This window comes from Drosophila bipectinata, chromosome 3R, assembly GCF_030179905.1.
Source record: "Drosophila bipectinata strain 14024-0381.07 chromosome 3R, DbipHiC1v2, whole genome shotgun sequence".
NCBI lineage: Eukaryota > Metazoa > Arthropoda > Insecta > Diptera > Drosophilidae > Drosophila > Drosophila bipectinata.
This window is the reverse complement of record NC_091739.1, coordinates 18,102,049-18,120,736: the sequence shown is the minus strand read 5'-3', so window position 1 is coordinate 18,120,736 and position 18,688 is coordinate 18,102,049. Positions and strand designations below refer to the sequence as shown.

General features: G+C 42.2%; 5 protein-coding genes across 11 annotated transcripts; 3 read left to right on the top strand and 2 right to left on the bottom strand.

Moving 5' to 3' along the window:
* The first annotated feature begins 286 nt into the window (after positions 1 to 286).
* MICU3 (Mitochondrial calcium uptake 3) lies at positions 287 to 6,346 on the top strand. 7 transcript variants are annotated; one of them, XM_017249109.3, is made up of 11 exons: positions 291 to 593; positions 2,788 to 2,929; positions 2,989 to 3,099; positions 3,161 to 3,208; positions 3,266 to 3,348; positions 3,458 to 3,523; positions 3,727 to 3,804; positions 4,314 to 4,406; positions 4,513 to 4,915; positions 4,985 to 5,142; positions 5,993 to 6,346. In XM_017249109.3, the coding sequence occupies exons 1-11, from the start codon at positions 330 to 332 to the stop codon at positions 6,074 to 6,076; spliced, it is 1,530 nt and encodes a 509-aa protein (XP_017104598.2). In that variant the 5' UTR covers positions 291 to 329; the 3' UTR covers positions 6,077 to 6,346. The 7 variants fall into 7 exon arrangements, with proteins under 7 accessions (XP_017104600.2, XP_017104597.2, XP_017104602.2 ...); XM_017249108.3 differs by lacking the exon at positions 5,993 to 6,346 and having other exon boundaries at positions 288 to 593; positions 4,985 to 5,509; XM_017249114.3 differs by lacking the exon at positions 4,314 to 4,406 and having other exon boundaries at positions 290 to 593.
* On the bottom strand, positions 6,335 to 13,316 carry Ire1 (serine/threonine-protein kinase/endoribonuclease Ire1). Its single transcript, XM_017249107.3, has 7 exons — positions 12,890 to 13,316; positions 12,630 to 12,744; positions 9,660 to 10,103; positions 9,375 to 9,597; positions 8,049 to 9,318; positions 7,817 to 7,981; positions 6,335 to 7,756 (listed from the first exon to the last, which is right to left on the bottom strand). Exons 1-7 carry the CDS (start codon positions 13,019 to 13,021, stop codon positions 6,878 to 6,880), a joined length of 3,228 nt encoding a protein of 1,075 aa, XP_017104596.2. The 5' UTR covers positions 13,022 to 13,316; the 3' UTR covers positions 6,335 to 6,877.
* Positions 13,317 to 13,554: 238 nt separating this feature from the next.
* Mrm2 (Mitochondrial rRNA methyltransferase 2) lies at positions 13,555 to 14,379 on the top strand. Its single transcript, XM_017249263.3, has one exon. The coding sequence runs from the start codon at positions 13,574 to 13,576 to the stop codon at positions 14,336 to 14,338; it is 765 nt and encodes a 254-aa protein (XP_017104752.2). The 5' UTR covers positions 13,555 to 13,573; the 3' UTR covers positions 14,339 to 14,379.
* A 49-nt stretch (positions 14,380 to 14,428) lies between these two features.
* On the bottom strand, positions 14,429 to 16,182 carry LOC108130678 (venom serine carboxypeptidase). The gene is made up of 2 exons (XM_017249261.3): positions 16,026 to 16,182; positions 14,429 to 15,967 (listed from the first exon to the last, which is right to left on the bottom strand). The coding sequence occupies exon 2, from the start codon at positions 15,937 to 15,939 to the stop codon at positions 14,503 to 14,505; it is 1,437 nt and encodes a 478-aa protein (XP_017104750.2). The 5' UTR covers positions 15,940 to 15,967; positions 16,026 to 16,182; the 3' UTR covers positions 14,429 to 14,502.
* Positions 16,183 to 16,582: 400 nt separating this feature from the next.
* Positions 16,583 to 18,560, top strand: LOC108130573 (transmembrane protein 256 homolog). The gene is made up of 3 exons (XM_017249104.3): positions 16,583 to 16,894; positions 16,962 to 17,270; positions 18,291 to 18,560. Exons 1-3 carry the CDS (start codon positions 16,802 to 16,804, stop codon positions 18,432 to 18,434), a joined length of 546 nt encoding a protein of 181 aa, XP_017104593.1. The 5' UTR covers positions 16,583 to 16,801; the 3' UTR covers positions 18,435 to 18,560.
* The last annotated feature ends 128 nt before the right edge of the window (positions 18,561 to 18,688 follow it).

Sequence of the window (18,688 nt, the reverse complement as noted above, 5' to 3'; positions counted from 1 at the left end):
AAATGATCTTTAATCTATTTTAAATTCCCGCCAATCACCCCTCCGGCATTCTTACAGTGTGGCAACTCCATGGTGACTACGTGACTCAAAAAACAGTCTTACGTATTTATATTTCTAGTTTTTGCTAGATGTTTTTTTAATTTCCCATCCGTAAAATTATGTATGGTTTGTTTTTATTTTTATTTGTGTTTTTTATGAGTTTTGTGTAACGGTATGCTTATATTTAAATGTAAATAAAATATCGAAGCAATAATTTCGTGGCGATAGTATACGTCACCACCTGACAACTCTGCCAATTTGTCACTAGTTGAGTTTTTTCCCTCGGTACCATGGCGGGCGCAGTGGTTAGATTAACGGTTAAAAGTGGCACAATAATCGCCCAGCGCTCCAGCGTGGGAGTGGCGGCCACCCGATCTGTCAGATTCTCCAGTGGAACAGGTCAATCCACTGGCGGATTTGCTAAACACCACAAATCGCGACGCCTATGGCAAATCGCAGGCGGTGGCGCTCTATCTTTGGCCGCCCTGGCGGCTTTCATCAAACTTCGGTCCTCCGAGAATCTCGTAAATGCCGTCAGCCTCAAGCGACGAATGGTAATAGTCTCAATAAAATATTATAACCATAACAAGTGTGCAAATTGTCTGGTGTGGAAAAGTCAATAATTTATGGAAAAAAGACCTGCGCAGCTATTTTTAGCTTGTGGCATGCCTTACGTCGTGCTCTTTCTGTACGTAACGTAAAGGAATGTTTTGCTATCAGCTGTTTATCGGTTTTGTTTTGCTACGCCCTTCCGCTGCATATTCCGTTTTGTTTTTATTGGCTAATCAGCGTGTTTAATTAGCCTCTAAAACTGATTTAATGTTTATCGATTCTATTTGATTACGTCGGCACGAACACTGACTCACAGACATTTCGGCTCATGGTCGTTATGTTACTATGACTGATGTAATTTGTTGTTGCTTCAGTTCAATGGAACAATAACAAAAACAACCTTTTGTCAACCTGTTGACATTGTCTCTCTGGGCCAGCCCAACACCAAAAAAAGCATAAACGAACTGACAACCTGACGTGAGTTGCGTGCTTGGGGCTGATAAGACCTTTTGAAATTTTTTGATTCGGGGTGTGAAGTTTAAATATTTACATTTAGCGGTTCAGAAGTAGTTTATCAGGGCTAGCTTAGCTTAGTAATTTGGGGGGATACCCTTTCGGAACTAGGGAGGACCGTTATTTCGTTACATTATTTTAGGAGTTTTTATTTGTTTATTACCTAAAATGGCAATAAAGTAGCATTCCTCACCTGGATTTCCAATCTTCCGATTATATTTGCATATCTAGCCATCGAAAAAAATCCATAACCATTACTGGCTGCTTGGCAACTTATTCGGAATTAATTCCAATGCCACACACCTTGAAAAATGCATGATGAAGTGGCAAAGTAGTTAGCCCGATACGCCCACGCACCTGCAGGCGTGCTCCCATTCACTCCCCCCCATTGCTGACAGAGTGGCAGTTGCTTAAAATTTATCTATCAATCGATCTGGTTGCCGATTCGATACAACCCCCACAAATATTTACAAAAACAACCATAATTCCCAATGCCAGACGCAGGCGTGGCTTTAGGTTTTGGCCCCAGTTGGATGCAGTTGGAGTTTTAGCCCGAGTTTCGGTTTGGGGTTTTCGGCTTTGGCCTGGCCCTGACATGTGTTATGACAACTGCGACGACCGAGCCTGATGATGATGAATGAGTTTTAATTGTTGCCTATAAATCCAGCGCCTGCAGCCATTTCGAATCTCCTTGTTCTTTTGTCAGAGTTCTAGAACAGTGGTTGAATCATTTTTATTGAAAATTAAAGAATGATTAATAAAGAGTCATGTTTTATGATTATTTTATTCCTTTTAAGTAAGCCACACATTTAAAAAAAAGGTTACATACTTATTAGCAGTAATATTATTATTAATAATTTAATATTCATTTTTCAAGTCTTTGAAAAACCTTCAGGTATACAAATTTTGAAATAATTTGCATAATTTTATTCATAATTACTACTGTACTTGCAACATGAATGATGTCAGCTTTGGTCCCTGGCCCCTCTTGATTTTTATTGGGGGTTATGGGCGTGGTAGTGGAGTATTTGCTGCACATGTCTAACATTCAAAGTGGCCTTTGTTCGGATCATTTTTTTGGGGGACAGACAGCGCCGGCTTGTCCCCAGAGCGAGAGTTATGGCCTGGGAGTTGCCTCTGCACCACAAATAAAATACAATTGAGTCATTCGACCTGTCTACGAGAATTCGGGAAAAATGATTGCTTGTTGTGGGTGGCATTAAATGTCAGATTTATGGAGGATCCCGGCTCACAACATGTTCTCAAATCAATTTGACACTTTATTCGCCAAACGCCCGACGTGGGAATCCTCCTGTCCTGTCCTCTGAGTGGCTCGTCAAAATTTCAGTTTCAAAAATCGAATTAAATGCAGATCATACATGTAATTCGCGATCCGTGTCTGAGAGGGCTCAGCAAACAGCAAACCGGATCAAATTAATATTTCTGAGAGCGGTTCGGGCAACACCATCGTCCATTAATCAAAACGTCACCAGATCAGACCCGTCCAGATTGCAGCTCCAGCTTTTGTCCCCTTCGGTCCGCCTTTGTGATCAAGCGGCGGAAATTCGTTCGCTGATTTATTTCAATCATATTCCCCACCAAATACGCACAACGGCATATTAAGTTACCAGCCATCGATGGCCTGATTAATATCCCGATTCCAATTTAATCTTAATTCTCCAGCGCGATGATAGTGAGCTGGAAAATGTGAAGCTAACAGCCCGAGAGCGTCGATTCATCAAGTTCGCATCCGTGGAGTTTGACGATCAGCTCTACATGACCCCCCAAGACTTCCTAGATTCGGTTGTGGAGCAGGAACCCAGACGTGAGTTGTTGGCTTAAATCTTAATATTATATATTTTAATAATTATTATATTATTGCAGCTCGTCTGAAACGCCGGCAACTTTCCAATGATGAAGTGGAGAAATATAAGGAAAACACTCCTGCTCTCAAGAAGGGTTCGACGCGACTATTTCGAAGCTTGAGAGATAAAGGTATAAACTTTTAGTACTTACTTTCTTGTTCTTTGTTATATAAATATTTTTCTAATTTCAGGCATTATCTCCTATACGGAATATCTCTTTCTCCTTTCAATCTTAACAAGTAAGATGGACAAGTTTGTTTCTTTAAACAAATTGTACTAGATTTTATTGTTTCTAGAACCAAAATCTGGATTCCGCATTGCCTTCAACATGTTCGATACGGACGGAAATCAGCGGGTGGACAAAGATGAGTTCCTAGTGGTAAATAATAAATCGTATTTAACCAAATACTCATAAATCATATGAGTTATTTAATTGATTTTATTTACTTATTATTTTACATCGTTTTAAAAAAATGTATTATTATTAGATCATTTCCATTTTGGCCGGCGCTTTCAAAGACATTCAAAATGTCGATCCAAAAACCCAGCAAATTGTAAGCATTTAGTTTATTAAGTTAAGCTATAATTTAATATTTTTTATAAATAATGTAAATTCATTTAAAATAGCCAGCCTTAGGGCGAGGAAGTAAGCTGCACCACACTTTCACTTTAGTTATACTTTCCATTAATTTAAAACTCTTGATTTATGTATAATTTGTTGTTTTTATCGGAATCTTCCAAATCTATTCGAACGCAGCTGTCGCGTTTAGTTTCCTTCGATGATCAAGGCCAGGTGGTGAAGCCCATGGTAGTGGCGAATCCCAAGAGGGGTCTCGTAAGTGTTAGCCCCAGAGTTCAGAAAAAGTATTGGCTTTGCTTCGCGAAAACTCCGCTTGAATTGTACAGAATACGAGTATAGGCTTGGCGGCTTAAACAAGCATAGTTTAGTTACGTTGTGTACATATTATTGGGAACTACTCGGTTTTCACAAAAAAAGGTTTTTCCAACATGGCCAAAGTGAAAACCGGAAGTTCTCTTTTGTTTTGTTACTTTTTTGAAGCGTAGTTATGTATATGCTTTCCTTAAAGTTTTCTATTTTTATTGAAAACTATTGGCTTCTTAGTTCTCGTTTTTGTTAAATTAAAAGCATATGTTGTGTTGAGTTTTTTTACCAGCTTTTTGTTTTGTTGAAACGAAACATCAACCCTCTACACCCCGAGCAATATCCAACTCTCTAATCGATCCACACTAAAATACCTAACTTTTCTTTTCTCCAAAAACCTAACCAAATGCCCTGCAAATAAAATTCTGTATCCCGATCCCGGCATGTACATAAAATCCCAGATGGAACGCATTTTCAGCGGTGCTTGGAAGGAGAAGCACGGCGAACACGAGCCGGAGCAGACCGACGAAACGCCCACTCCCACTCCCCTGGAGGTAAAGTATCCCGAATCCCAAGCATGAGCCTGGAGTGACTAACATTTGAATAAATTCCGCTCACAATTCACTAATCCTCTTAACCCTTTAATCTCCCCAAACACAGAATTATGTGAACGATGGCGAAGGATTGCAGAGACGTCATGTGGTGGCCACCACCCTACAGCTGCACTTCTTCGGAAAACGCGGCACTGGAGTGATCAATTTTGACAACTTCTACCGCTTCATGGACAACCTGCAGACGGAAGTGCTCGAGCTGGAGTTCCACGAATTTTCAAAAGGTAACAGTGTTATCAGCGAGCTGGATTTCGCCAAAATTTTGCTACGGTATACGTACCTGGCCACCGACGAATACGATGTCTTCCTGGAGCGTTTGCTGGAGCGGGTGAAGGATGAGAAGGGTATAACGTTCCACGACTTTAGGGATTTCTGTCATTTCCTCAACAATCTGGACGACTTTACGATCGCCATGCGCATGTACACCCTGGCAGATCGCGCTATATCCAAGGGTTAGTTACTTATTGGTTTATATTTTAAATACTAACTAGTAAGAGCTACTTATTCTACCGATTTATCAGATGAATTCGCTCGAGCTGTGAAAATCTGCACTGGCACTAAACTGAGTCCCCACTTGATCGACACCGTGTTTGCCATATTTGATGCTGATGGAGATGGACTGCTGTCCTACAAGGAGTTCATTGCCATTATGAAGGACCGTCTGCATCGGGGCTTCAAAGTAAGTGGTCGTTTCTTTGATTACAACGAGGCACTGGACGCCTATGACGAGCCCGATTACCCTATGTTTGTGGCCTGGCGACATCGCGTCTGCCGGCATTTGGAATACTTCATCGACAGCGATGCGCTTTGGCACTGAAATCTTAGATTTTAAATTATTTAATTTATATATTTAACTAGTCCCTTGTTTTGTATGTCGCTTTTTGTGCTAATCGCGCTGTCCAGCATTGAATGTTTACTCATGAGTGTTTGTTTAGTTTTGTCTTGCCTGTAAGCTTAATGTTTAAATTGGTTTTATTTTATTTAATTATAACACTTTAACCTATTTTTTAATTATTGGCCATATAACCATTAAATACTGATACACACAAAATTGTTATTTTATTTTTTGCTTTTGGTCCTTGAAAACATTATCGAAATGCAAAGGACAATGGACATTGCAATCGTTTTTTTTAGTTTTAAGTTTATTTTGAAACGCACCTGTTATCATTTCCGCATTTGTATGGCCTGTCCGGTGGTCAGACATTTGTGATTCATTGAATGTCTAACAATAAACTGGACTGTCCGGCGATTGAGTGTCCAGGTTAAGAGTCCAACCCGCAGCTGATAAGCCATATTAGCAATATTTTCTCTCCTAGCAAGCTATTGGTGATCCAGACGAGCGTCTCGAGGTTGCCATCGAGGAGGTGGCTCCAACAGGCAACGACGAGGTCAGGGGGTACAACAAACCCACCCACTCTTTGGCTTTCTATCGCTTTTTATCACTCACTTGTGTGTCTCCCGTTTCATTTTCACAAACTCCCGCCTACCTTGTGGCTACCAAAACTAATCCAGCATTAATTCAATTACAGTCCGTGGCCAAGTCGGAGGGCTGGGATGCCTTCAAATACTGCGTACGAACCGAAATGAAAACCATGATGAAATCGGCCAATTAAACTGGGAAACCTGAAACCAATTAATACAACGAGCAACTGCGCCAAAGTGAAACAAATTCTAGTTACAAAACTTTCTTCTAAAGAACCAAAATCTCTTGTTTAGAATATAATGTTTATATTTGTTGATCTATTAAACCCTATTTATGAATTTGTTACTTGACTAAGCTCCTCCACCCCCTCTCGTATAGCCAAATTGTTTTTTAAACTGGCCTTAATGGAGTGCCGCATTGTTATAAATGTATAGTGAAAATAAAACTGTTTTGTAAAATTCGCATTACGTTTTTATTTAGTTTTCATTTTGATTAAGCTTAAGACTTTATAGAAAATGCCGCTCGAAATCAAGTTATCCATTAACTCAAATACTAAACTGATTTCAAGAAGATATTAATAGTTAGAGCTATTTTCGCTTGTCAAACACGTGTTGGGATATAGATCACTTAACTAATGCATAAATATACATACAATATGTCTAAGTACTATATAAAATATAAAACTCGAACTATTTGTCTAGGTCCATTTGCACTTGGGCATTAAACAAAAATCAAAAATTATCACAGTTAAATTGCGTGCATTCGACAGACGACACACTACATTATCCTCACTATGGTATACAAAATAGTTTCCTTTTCATCTTCATCGTTATCCTTCGTGATCATCCTTCGTAAATTTAGCTAAGAACTGAATTGGGAATAGTTTTGGAATAGTTGCATATACACAAATTGCACAATTAAACAATAATAACTATATTAATAAATGATTAAAACTACACATCTCTACTATCTATCTTATTTCTTGCTTGCCCTAGTCCTGCGTCGAAGGCGGCAACGTCCAGCTCACGTACTTCTCCTTGTCCTGCGTCTCTTTCTGGGCGCCACCGTAGTTTCGATTGTTTCCCGGCTTGGCATTGCGCCGGAACTTGAAGTTCGCATACACATCACGTTTGCTGTCCGACTCCAGTGATTGCCCATCCAGCTCGAGGTTTCTCTGCAAGCCCACTCCCGCAAAGGTCAGCTCATCGCTACCCTTACGAAAGTTGTAGGCTCCCTTGCGCTGTTTGAGCTGCTGCACTTGGCTGCTGGCCGGTGGCGGCGTTTTCTTAGGGCTGCCAATTCTCGGCAGCGGCTTTGGATCTCGCATGAGCATGGGAAACAAAGCGTCGTCCGCATCGAAATACCACGGACGTGAGAAGTGATATCCCATACTGTAGTACGGCTTGAAGATCGGCTCGTTGGAGCAAATACTGAAGGCGTGGTAGGCGTGTGAGATGAGTTGCGGAAAACGGTCCACCCAGTAGTTGGTGAACTCGTGCGGAATGCAACCCAGCATCTCCTGAGCGGCTGGGGTCAGCTCATGGTAGTGATGCTTCTTGTTGCGCAGGGCTCGCAATAGGTCCCGTACACTGGCGCCCATATAGCCGCGATACTTTCTCAGATCGTCTGTAATCATGGGGTCCAAGTGCACATTCCAATCATCCAGAACCACAATACGTCCGTTTTTCTCCAAGGACTTTAGAGGTTCGGCATGGAACTGTAGCTTCTCTACACGGTCGCTGACATCCTGCAGAAACGAAAGCATTTTAGGCTCGTCCCAAAACAGTGGATGGTTTCCAATACACCGAGCTGGGGGACGGGACTGTGGATCCTTGTGGATCATGTCTGATATCAACTGTTCAGCAAGGACCTAGGAAAGCAAATAATAGTTAGTTCTCTTTTTCAAATATTATTGTTGGATTAAGCTTACAATTTTGCTGTTCTCGCTATCGTCTTCAGATCGCAGCTTGGAAAGATTGTACTCGTGCGAGAGAATGTTTGCTTGCCGCTTGAGATTGTCCCCAAAGGCATGATGACCTCCGCTGAGGACATAGTAATACACACATCCCAATGAGAAGATATCCACCGCAGTTGTCTGTAAAAATTAAAAGGATTTCATTAGCTTCTCAGTTCATCAAAAAATTGAAATGTTAGAACCCTACCGTTCTCTGGGCACGCATCATCTCTGGAGCTATCCAGCCGTCGGTACCAGTGACTCCTGACCGACGAGAAAAGCTAGTCTTTCCGAAATTAAGCTTCTTGCACAGTCCAAAGTCGGAGATCATCACCCGAACCTTGCCCCTGGCATCAGGCAACGAAATGAGAACATTCTGCGGCTTGATATCGCGATGCACAATGTCCAAGGAGTGGAGGTGGCTCAACCCAGCTGCTGCCTGGCTTAGCACCTGCCACACATCGATGTGGTCCTGCAGCTCCAGGGAACGATCGCCTTCAGTGTAGTCCTGCAAGGTGGCAGCGCATAGTTCAACGGCTATGTACCTGAACTGACGATCTTGCTCGGTGCAGAAGTAGCGCACTACGTTTTCATGAGCATCTGATTCCCTCAACAGTGCTACCTCGCGATCCGCAAAGGTAAAGCACTCCGGGAGCAATCTCTTAACAGCCACAAACCGCTCCTCAAATGTGCCCTTGAACACAAAGGTACCTTCACAGCCCTTTCCCAAAACTTCGTTTGAATTAAAGCTTATCTTGCCCACACGGACTTGACCGTCTCCCAGGTCTACGAGATCCTGGGCGTTCACGTTGCTTCCATTGCTGCCGTTGCTCCCGTTTGATCCGTTCTGGGTTATAGCAAAGGTTTTGGATCCGTTCTCGCTCTGCTTCTGCAGCTCCCGCATGGTGCTGCAGGTGTACCAGAAGAGGGCAATCATGCCCAGAACGATTACGATCAAAATCTGGTGGACCTTGCTGCTCGGATGCTCCATAAACCACTCGTTGATAAAGGCCTGCACCTTGTTGCTGTTCTGCAGGATGATGGTCTTGGTACGATTGATTGTGTTGCCGTTGGCTCGCTGATCTATGCCGATCTCCACGATATTGGGATCAGTTTGCACGCCAATATCGGCGGAGTTCTTCTCGTTGTTGGCCAGCAGCCCATAGCCATCATTGTAGTTATGTATGGTAGCCAGACTTTGGATACTCTTGCTGCTGGCAGAAGTGGGAGACAACTGGAGGTTTCCGTTGCCTTCATTGGGCATGTTGTAGTGGCCTAGCATGATGCCGGGATGCTCCTGCAGCACATCGTTGATATAAACTGTTCGTGGATCGGTCTCCTGGTTGTTGTTTGGTTCGCCCACAGGTCCATCGATGAGTTTGATGGGCGGCGTAGTTGAAATACGCGGCGTATTTTTGTCCATTAACGATGGAAGGGCATACAGCCCATTTTGATGCTCGCCAACATAAAGGGATTGGCTAAAACAAACAATAAATTAACAAAATTTAAAAGAAAAATAAATATCTTTACTTACAATAGCTTAATCGTGTTCACGTTGCCCGTTTTGGACTCTTCCAAAATAGCTTGGAAGGCCTCATCGGAGAGCGTGGTAAAAGGCACACTGAGCAGTCCATCAGGACCCAAAAGAAAAGCTGCCACGACCGGGCTGCTCAGATCCCGCTGCCACAGAAACTTGCCTTGCTTTCGGTCCAGGGTAACGATTTGGCCATTGCTAGTGGTGGTCAGATGGATGTATTCTGAAAGATGATAAGTATTTTTAATAAATGACTATTATATTTCATAGTTAACCCGAACTTACCATACTCCTTAGCCAACTCTGGCGGGGCGCTAAGAGCATTGTAATCGTAGAACGTGATGTTCCACGGCTTGGCGTTCTTGTCCTTGGCCAGACTATCAAACATCATCACCGTGTACTGCGTTCTGCCCAAGTAGATGGACCGCGAAGTGGCCCAGCCGATCTGCTCGCCCTCCTTGCCATCCATGCTGGCATCTCCAAAGCCCATGACCTTCTCCCGCTTGCCGGTTTTGGGATCCACCATGTACCAGGTGTCACTCTTCTTCCCAGAGTATAGAATGCCATCCGAAGAACGACACGGGGCATTGGCGACCAGCTGGGGAATGGTGTACGGCAGCTTCTTGAGGCTGCCCATTTGGCCCAGTTGGTAGATGCTTCCATCCCGGGGATCGGGTAGGAAATGAGGAACCTGGACATTTTCCTGAGGTTCCGCCACTATCGGGGGATCTATAATAGAATAATAATGGAATTAATAGAATTCAAGATTAACAATTGATGGCTTTCTTTAGTTTCCTAATTACCGGGAATTACCTATAAAATATATATTGTGTTTGATAAGCGGGATTGAAATGAAATCGTGTGTTTGAGATTTATTCTGGGAATTAATCATCACAATTCTTATCAAGGAAGATTGAATAATAGAGAGACACATATTAAGAAATGTATTAAAGCTTAAATACAAAATTATTTCGAAGAAATCCCAATTCAGACAACAAAAATTAAAGATGTACTTGTTGAATAGCTTTTCTTGTAATTCATGTGGGGAACAGGGAAACCTCTCAAAGTAGGAAACCGGGTGCAATAAATGGTTACTGGAACCTGTTCCCGATAACCCTTATCTTATTTAGTTAAAGCAATGGGAACACATTTGTAATCTAAAACAAACTCTTAACCTGTGCAGACACCAAGACATTTATGTTTTTAAAAAAAATAATATTTGCCGGATGAATAAGCGGGTTTTGCCCGAGTCCGAGTCAAATTCAAGCCAAATAGCAGTTGAATAAATAATATTCCGCAGATCCGAAGTTTAAAGGGAGGTGGAGGATTGGTTCTATAATGCTTATGCCAACGTGTTGGCAATTTTCGTTATCGTCAACTCCATACTTTTGCCAATGCAAATGGCCAACGACGAGTGCAAGATAATACGAGGGAATATATTAAACAAAACTTAATATATTGCCAAGCCCAATCGCCCGACTCCAAGTGCCGCCCATATCGAGTAATGAAAGTAAACAGTTTGTAGTGGGGACCGAGTGTTATCAGTAATTACTTACAACCCCAAAAAAACACATGGCCCGGCTGCGGCGGAAAAGTTCTTGGCATTAGCCGGAGTGGTGCCTCATTTTCTGGGGCAGGTCATTTAACCCGCCACCTCGCCACTTTCGTTAGCATGGGCATACTAATTAACTAGCGGTAGTAGTAGACAAAACCAGATTCAGTCCGATGAGGTAATAGTATCCAGTATGTAGTCCATATCGGTAAATTGATCTCTTGTTGGACTTTTGAGCGTCGCACTGGCGCGAATCAAAAACAAATTATTGGCTTGAATAACTCAACAAAATGTCCCTCTGATTTGGCTTGTTTTAAAATCCCGGGGGTCAGATGCTGTCCACATGTTTATCACCCACAATTTTCAGCTATTGGCAGTTCCACGAAGTCAAAAACTAGAAGCGGGCGGCATGAAATTTCTAATAATACGACTGGACATACAAGTGTATGGAATGGTGCAGTTATCGCATAAAACAATCTTTACGGGGCGTCGGTTTTTTTTTTTAGTACATTTTTAAACAAACATGTGCTGGAAAGTACAATTATTGTCCACAGAATTAGTCGTCATGACTTCCATACTTCCCTTTTGGGTTAATAACCAAGATTCTATGAAGTAATATTTATCGAAAGTAAGAGCTATCAGCAATCCCAAGAGAACTAATAATAGAAAAGACCGAGAGCTGAGAGCAAGTTAATCAAAAATTAGCTGCGATTGATAGTTCGAACTGGGAATGCTCTTCTTTCTAGGTCTAAAGCCCGCATATTAGATTAAATGCATTTCGTAAATTAATTGCTTTCATTATCTGAGCAAACAGGGCTACTATTTTAACCCCCAATTGCAATAATCCAGACATTGGACAAATATAGGCCATCAACCACTTTTAATCGCCTCGATAGCCACCTCATTTGAAAGACTATGATGACTCATGAGGCCTAAACTTAATGGGTAACTTTTGGAGTCTCATTCGAAATAACCTTATGACTAGGTCCTATTAGATTAGCTCCTATATGCCATCAGAAATCAATACGTCACGCTGATAAACAGCAGGAATATTCAATGAGGAGAAAGAAAATCAATCCAAAGTCCCAAACACCCGCTACCAGGAATAGGGTAATGGTCGTACAGCAACTGGTGATATCGCGGCCTAGCTGGCAACTTAATTGGAGGAATTGTACGCCGAGAGACTGTCGAGATTGTGTATATACGTGAGGGCCTTATCAGACCAAAACCAAAATACAAAGCATGATACGGTGAGAGTGGAAGGAAGCATTCAACAGAATTCAGCGGGAAATCTCATCTCGCCTATCCTAACATGCGTTCAAATTGGATGTTGTGATGACCTCATCGTCCGCGTGTTTGTGCAACGCATTTTGCAATGCGAATAGGATGGTGGCATGTGCAACAGCTTTGTGGAAAATTTTCCTCTACAAAGAAACAACTATTTCTAGATAACTTTGGCACATAAAGACAATATTATAGAGGGTTAGGTAAACCATAATAAAGGTACTACCGGCATTGCAATACAACCTTATGAGTTCCGATATGGGTTAAGTTCTTTAACAACTAATTTTCAAGATAATTATCTTTCCATAATAAGAAATTCTTTAAATTTTCCTAGCTATGCCCTAGGATAGGGGCCATATGTTTGCAGTCCCACGAATAGGGGTGCGGTGGTTTTGAAATTGTAAGGACCGCTTAATTACCATCTGCTATAGTCCAACGTATTTCACTAGTCACTGGATCGATGGCTGTCAGTCCGCCGCCCAGAGTGGAGAACACCATCAGCGCCTCCTCGTCCCGGGCCAGGTCGGTGCAGTCCTGCAAGCGGTGGAGGAGGGAAAACTTATTACCAACATATTGGTGGGAAGCGATGAAATAATAATTAGGTTGGCTTTGGTGTCTAAATGGGTGCCCATTTACAGTGAACCCTCCTCAGTGGGTCAGCCACCGCGGTTGTACTCACCGTCTTCTCATCCTCTCCGCTAGTAACGACTTCTGCTGAGTCGGCGGCTTGTTTGGCTTTTCCTAGGGCTGATGCAATAGGTGTGCTGGCCAGCAAAAATAACACGCAACAAACCACAACGCAGAATCTCATTTTGCAAAACAGAGCTTCTACAGCCGGGCGGGAATTGGTGCGGGGGGGGTAGAAAGGTAGAAAGGCCCAGCGAGAGAGCGAATCGCGAACAATTATTTGCGAGTTTCGTTTCCGTTTTTATTAGCACATGCAATCACTATTTGTTTCTTGGTTCTGGCATATTTTCATACCGGTTTATTGGGTTTTAATCACCGTTTGCAGTTCACTCCACATTTTCTTCGCAATAGCGTTTTCAATTAGTTTTACCATTTGCCATTGTTGAGTTTTGCTTGTGAAATGAGCTCGAGTCCGACGATGAAAAAGACCTAACGCGTTTGGTACAAAAAGTAATCGAATAATCGAAATTTCGATAAAAATAATGATTTAATTTTGCGTTACTGAATAAAAATTAATTAGTATTTTAAAATTAAATATTTTACAGTAGATGTCAGCGTCAGTTATAGTTAAAAAAAATAATAAAACTAGTTATTTTTTAATAGGATATTATTTCATACAATACTATGCTGATAATAAAATATCTCGACAACCCTGTTTAAGCCGATACCTTATACAATGCGGCTCACGGTTACTGGTAATTTTTTGTTTAAACGGCTGCTGCACACTGAGATTGCTGGGAATTATGCCAAACAACAGCCACGAAACCTTAAGGGCCGGAGCAAAAGCTCCCAGGAGTGGCTCACACGTCAGCTGGCAGATCCCTACGTAGAGAAGGCTCGGATGATGAACTATCGCTGTCGCAGCGCCTTTAAGTTACTGGAGATTGATGACAAATACGGAATATTACGGCCAGGGGACACAGTACTGGACTGCGGAGCTGCCCCTGGAAGCTGGACCCAAGTGGCGGTGGAGCGCACTAATGCAAATGGCAAGCAGGAGCGGTCGCCCCAGGGAGCCGTCTTTAGTATTGACCTGTTGCATTTCCATGCGGTGCCGGGAGCCACGATTTTCGGCGGCATGGACTTTACATCCACCCTTGCGCAGACGCGGTTAAGGGAATCCTTGAACGGTCGACAGGTTAACTGTGTCCTCTCTGATATGGCACCAAATGCTACGGGAGTGAGGATGCTTGATCAAGAGAGCATCACGAATCTTTGCTACGAGGTGCTCCGTTTTGCCATTGCAATGTCCGCACCACAGGCCCATTTGGTGGTTAAGGTGTGGGACAATGGAGATGTACCCAAGCTGGAGAAAGACATGCTTCGCTTCTATGATAAGGTGAAGCGAGTCAAACCTCGTGCGAGTCGAGGAGATTCAGCGGAACATTTCCTGGTAGCTAGAGGATTTAAAGGACCTCCAGATAACACTTCAAAAACGTAGTTTTTGCCTTATTTTAATTGTTAAATAATTCTGTTAATAAGAAGAGAAGTAACTTTAATATTTTACATTTTTTATAAGTTGAAAAATATATACTTTAGAAAACCTTTTACAAAGTAACTCCAAAAACAAGGCCAATTGTTAAGACTACATTAAGAACAAGAATCTTAGTGCTTGTAGTGGGTGAGATGGTCGATCATCCAGTAAAGCCACTTCGGTTGATCGTGGGGAGCCATATGGCCTGCATTTCGGACCATGATCTCCACAAGGTGGCCGGCATGCTTAGCATACCCAGCCACCTCGCCATCAACCCTCCAGATCTCGCGAGGAGCCACCTTGTATTTGTCGGAGCCCTCGAACTTCAGATGATTAAGGTAGTTCCTGGTCAGTGGATAAGCCACAATGATGTCCAACTGGCCGCTATAAATGCACACAGTGTAGTATGAAAGTAGTTCAGCTATCCAAGGCGCCACACTGTCCATCACATCCTTTTTCAGATGCAGCTCCACCTTGTTCTCCTTGTCCAGGTCGTGGAACGGCTTGTTACCCACATGAATCGCCCGTCGTGTGGCACCAGCCTGAAGGAAATTTCCCAGATTGGCGCCGTCATCGTCATGGGTCTTCAGATAGTTGTAGTACCAGTTGTAGCCCGTGAGATTGCTGAACAAGGAGCCGTTTGTGAGGTCTCCGTTGATTAGCGAGTCAAACACGTCAAAGGCGCATTCCATATCCCGATTCTCGATACAAGCTGCTCCTTTAGCCTCCGCTTCGTGGAAGCTCTGCAGCCCGTGCTCATCAATCAGACCCAACTGATACAGATAGTCACCGTACTTGAGCTGGTGCAGTGGATCCGAGAGGCCATTTCCAATGGCTACGCCCTTGAGAGGAATATACACGCGCGTTTCTATGGCATTCTGAACTTTGTGGATATGATAGGCCAGAGCGGGAACATATTTGCCCGCGTAGGATTCTCCTGTAACCCAGAAACCCGAAGAGTTACTCCACTCAAACAGCTCGTACAGCTGCATTACAGCCTCATGAAGATTGCGGCCCACATCCTTTTCATTCTTGGCATAGCCCTCGTCTTTTTCGGTAAAGCTGAAACCAGTGCCCACGGGATTGTCAATGTATATCAGATTGTGGGTCTTGCTCCATGTGATGTCACGTTTCTGGGGCTTCCCATGAGCATCTAGTTGAATAGGGCCGTTTTCGGTAAACAAACCAAACAAGGACGAGGCACCAGGACCACCCTGCAGCCACAAAACAACAGGAGCAAAGTCTGGGTCCTGCTCGGCGGGGAAATACCAAAAGAACATGTTGGAGTTAAAGTTGGGATCCACCGTCAAGTAACCGGAGTAGCTCTCCACGCCATGAAACTGCGATGCCTCGACCCGAGCCAGCTGCTTAACCTTTTCGTTGGACATTGAGGCATTGTTGATCAATGGAGTTAGGAACAAAGGCTCCCCAGGATCGACTCCGTCGTCAAAGAATGCATATCTCGGATATGGGTTGATGAAGCTCCGTCTGTAGGGGCGTTCCTCCGCACCAGATACCGCGGCTATCACCGCGATAATTAGAAATGCGCAATGAGTTGCGGTTTTCATTGTTCGTTGTTCGGCTGCGCTCCTCAAACTAATTAAAAAGGGGAGAAATTATAAGCAACGGCTTTGCAACGCCCCGACCTACTCACCAATCGTTCGATAAGGCTGTATAATCAGTACTTGCACTTTGCTTTCCTTCCTTTATTTCGCAGAGCCGGCAAAAATATTATGGATCTGATTTATAAAATCAAGTATTGATTTCAGTGTAGTGGTGTAGGGGTAGGGTTGCAAGACCCACCAAAAGATTTTTTTATAAATCTATCGGTTAGGTACTTTTATTTATCTTAATCATTTTATTCCAATTACATTTTTTTACTTTCTTTTAAGTTTTAGAACTTGTGCTATATAGTTTCTTAATGTAAATATATTAAAGACAAAAAGACATTCAAAAGATTACTTTTATTTCAAAATCAAAAGATTCCCTTTGGCAATCAGCACCTGCATATATGTATGTATTTGTGCCAAACACTATTGGAATTTAATTAAAAAACTTAATTAAAAAAGAGGAAGGCTTATTATTAAAGAACAAAGAACATCAATTTGAAAAATAGCGCCAAAAAGCTTCGACTAATGCTGCCAGATCGATCCACTCAACACTTTGTTTATTTTAGCTCTCCAGTATTTTACTGTCCAAAAAACAGACAATAACAATACTTATCTTTTTATATCACATACAAAACATATCTCGAGCGGGCAGCAGCTCTAGTCAGATCATATAGGATATCCGGGAAAAGACACAGTGAATCGACAGAGCCGCCGATCTGGCAATATCGGGAAAATTGCGTCAAAATTTCAGTGGTATAAAATCAGCAACATCAACAGAAAGACAAAAACTGCCCAGCGCTAACGACATTTCAACTAAACAATGTCTATCGCCGACACGCTCGACTACATTACCCTAGGCAATCCTGTCAGCAAGATGGTCATCTCGTCCGCCTCAACTTTTCTACGCTCACTCGTAATTTTTAGGATTTTGCAAGGAATTACAGTTCCTGGCCATAAATTAACGCGAATTTTTATTGTAGGGTTTGCGTCCAAAACAAGTAACGGTGCAGGAAACTTCATTGGCAATGCAAAATGCTGCTCAACAGTATGTCCATCCACATGGATCTCTACATTACCTCGCCGGTAGCCATTACCACTTTGTGCGGCTGGCCGGGATCGGCGGCGCGTCTGCCATCTTTATGGGCGCCTACTGTAAATATATCCTGAAGGATGTCAGTGATCCCAAGGAGCAGCTCGACTCGCAGGCTTTTGCCGATGTAGCCAATCGCATACACTTCCTGCATTCGTTTGCCATGATGGCCATGCCTCTCGCCCATTATCCAGTTCTCGTAAGTTTTTATTAGGGGAATCTCTTGTTTAGAAAAACACATTCGCATCGATCTTGGTTTGTTTATTTGTAAAGCTTTTGTTTGCCGGTTTTGTGGTTTACATAAACTCTGTGTAAAGTTAGGTCTCTGAACGGAATTTATAACAACTCGCGTTTCTCTCTTATTTCCAACTTGAAACTCCAACATTGATGTTACCTTATAATTGACACTCTGCTTAGCTAGACCTAATGCGCTGATTGACGTTACAAAAATTGAGCTTTGAATGAATATTGATTTCGGCCAAGCGCTTCAGTGTAACATAATTACTCTCGTTCTCTATATATAATATTTATGCATATGTATATTAAGTTGTATATGAAATTTTTCCAAAGCTAAAGCTAAATGTTCAACAACCACTAATTGCAGCTTACAAAGTAATTTTCAATACCACACACGATACTTGTATACTTGCATTAATTGAGATATTTTTTTGTTTGTGATATGAGCAGGTTCATAGCTGATATGGGTTCGGGGCTTGGGTAGGAATTCATTAGGTTATTTTAATTTTACATTTTAATTATTTAAAAATGTACCAAAAAGGCAAAGATATTTGTCCTTGTTAGCTGCTATTTCAATTGGGTTTTATCAGCCTTATTTGACAAGTAAAATTTGGAGCTTGCTGCACTCCCTCTTCTGATCGGGTTTAAAGCCAACAACTAAAGCTAACATCAAAATACGCACACAAAACTCTGGCCCTTTTCAGCTAATTTCTAAATCTTATATATAAATCAGGGTAGAAGGCCTGTTCCGTGTTGCATACAAGTAAATGCTTATTCAGTTTGGGTATTTTTTTGAGGGTACATTTTTAATGGAATATATATATAATGATTTTATTATTTGGTTCTTGACTGGAAATTCTAGATTTAAATGCGAAACTTTTCAGGTTGTTTTTTACCATTAAGTTCTATTAACTTTTTTATATTGAAACAGGCCTGAGTATAATTTTTTACACAATTTATAATATCTGCTTTCTACCCGCAGACTGGCACGCTGATGACCTCGGGCACGTTGCTGTTCAGTGGCTGTATGTACTACCGTGCCCTAACGGGCGAAAAACGACTGCAACCATACGCGACCATAGGTGGATTCTGTTTGATGGCCGCGTGGTTGTCGCTGGTCTTGTAGACGAGCCTGGAGGAGGAAAGTTAGCTTATTTATATATTATATAACACATTCTGTAACAGTAATGTAGTGGATGAAGAGGCAACTAAAGCTATGCCAAGTTTAACATACAACAATAGCTAAAAATTAGTTTTGTCTTTTCGTTTTTCCAACTGCGCTGTCAGTGGTTTTATAATAAATACATTTAGTGATAAAAGTGAACTCTAGGAGGGCCTTTCAGCTAATGGAAGATTCTTTGGAGTTAAATGCTTACAATT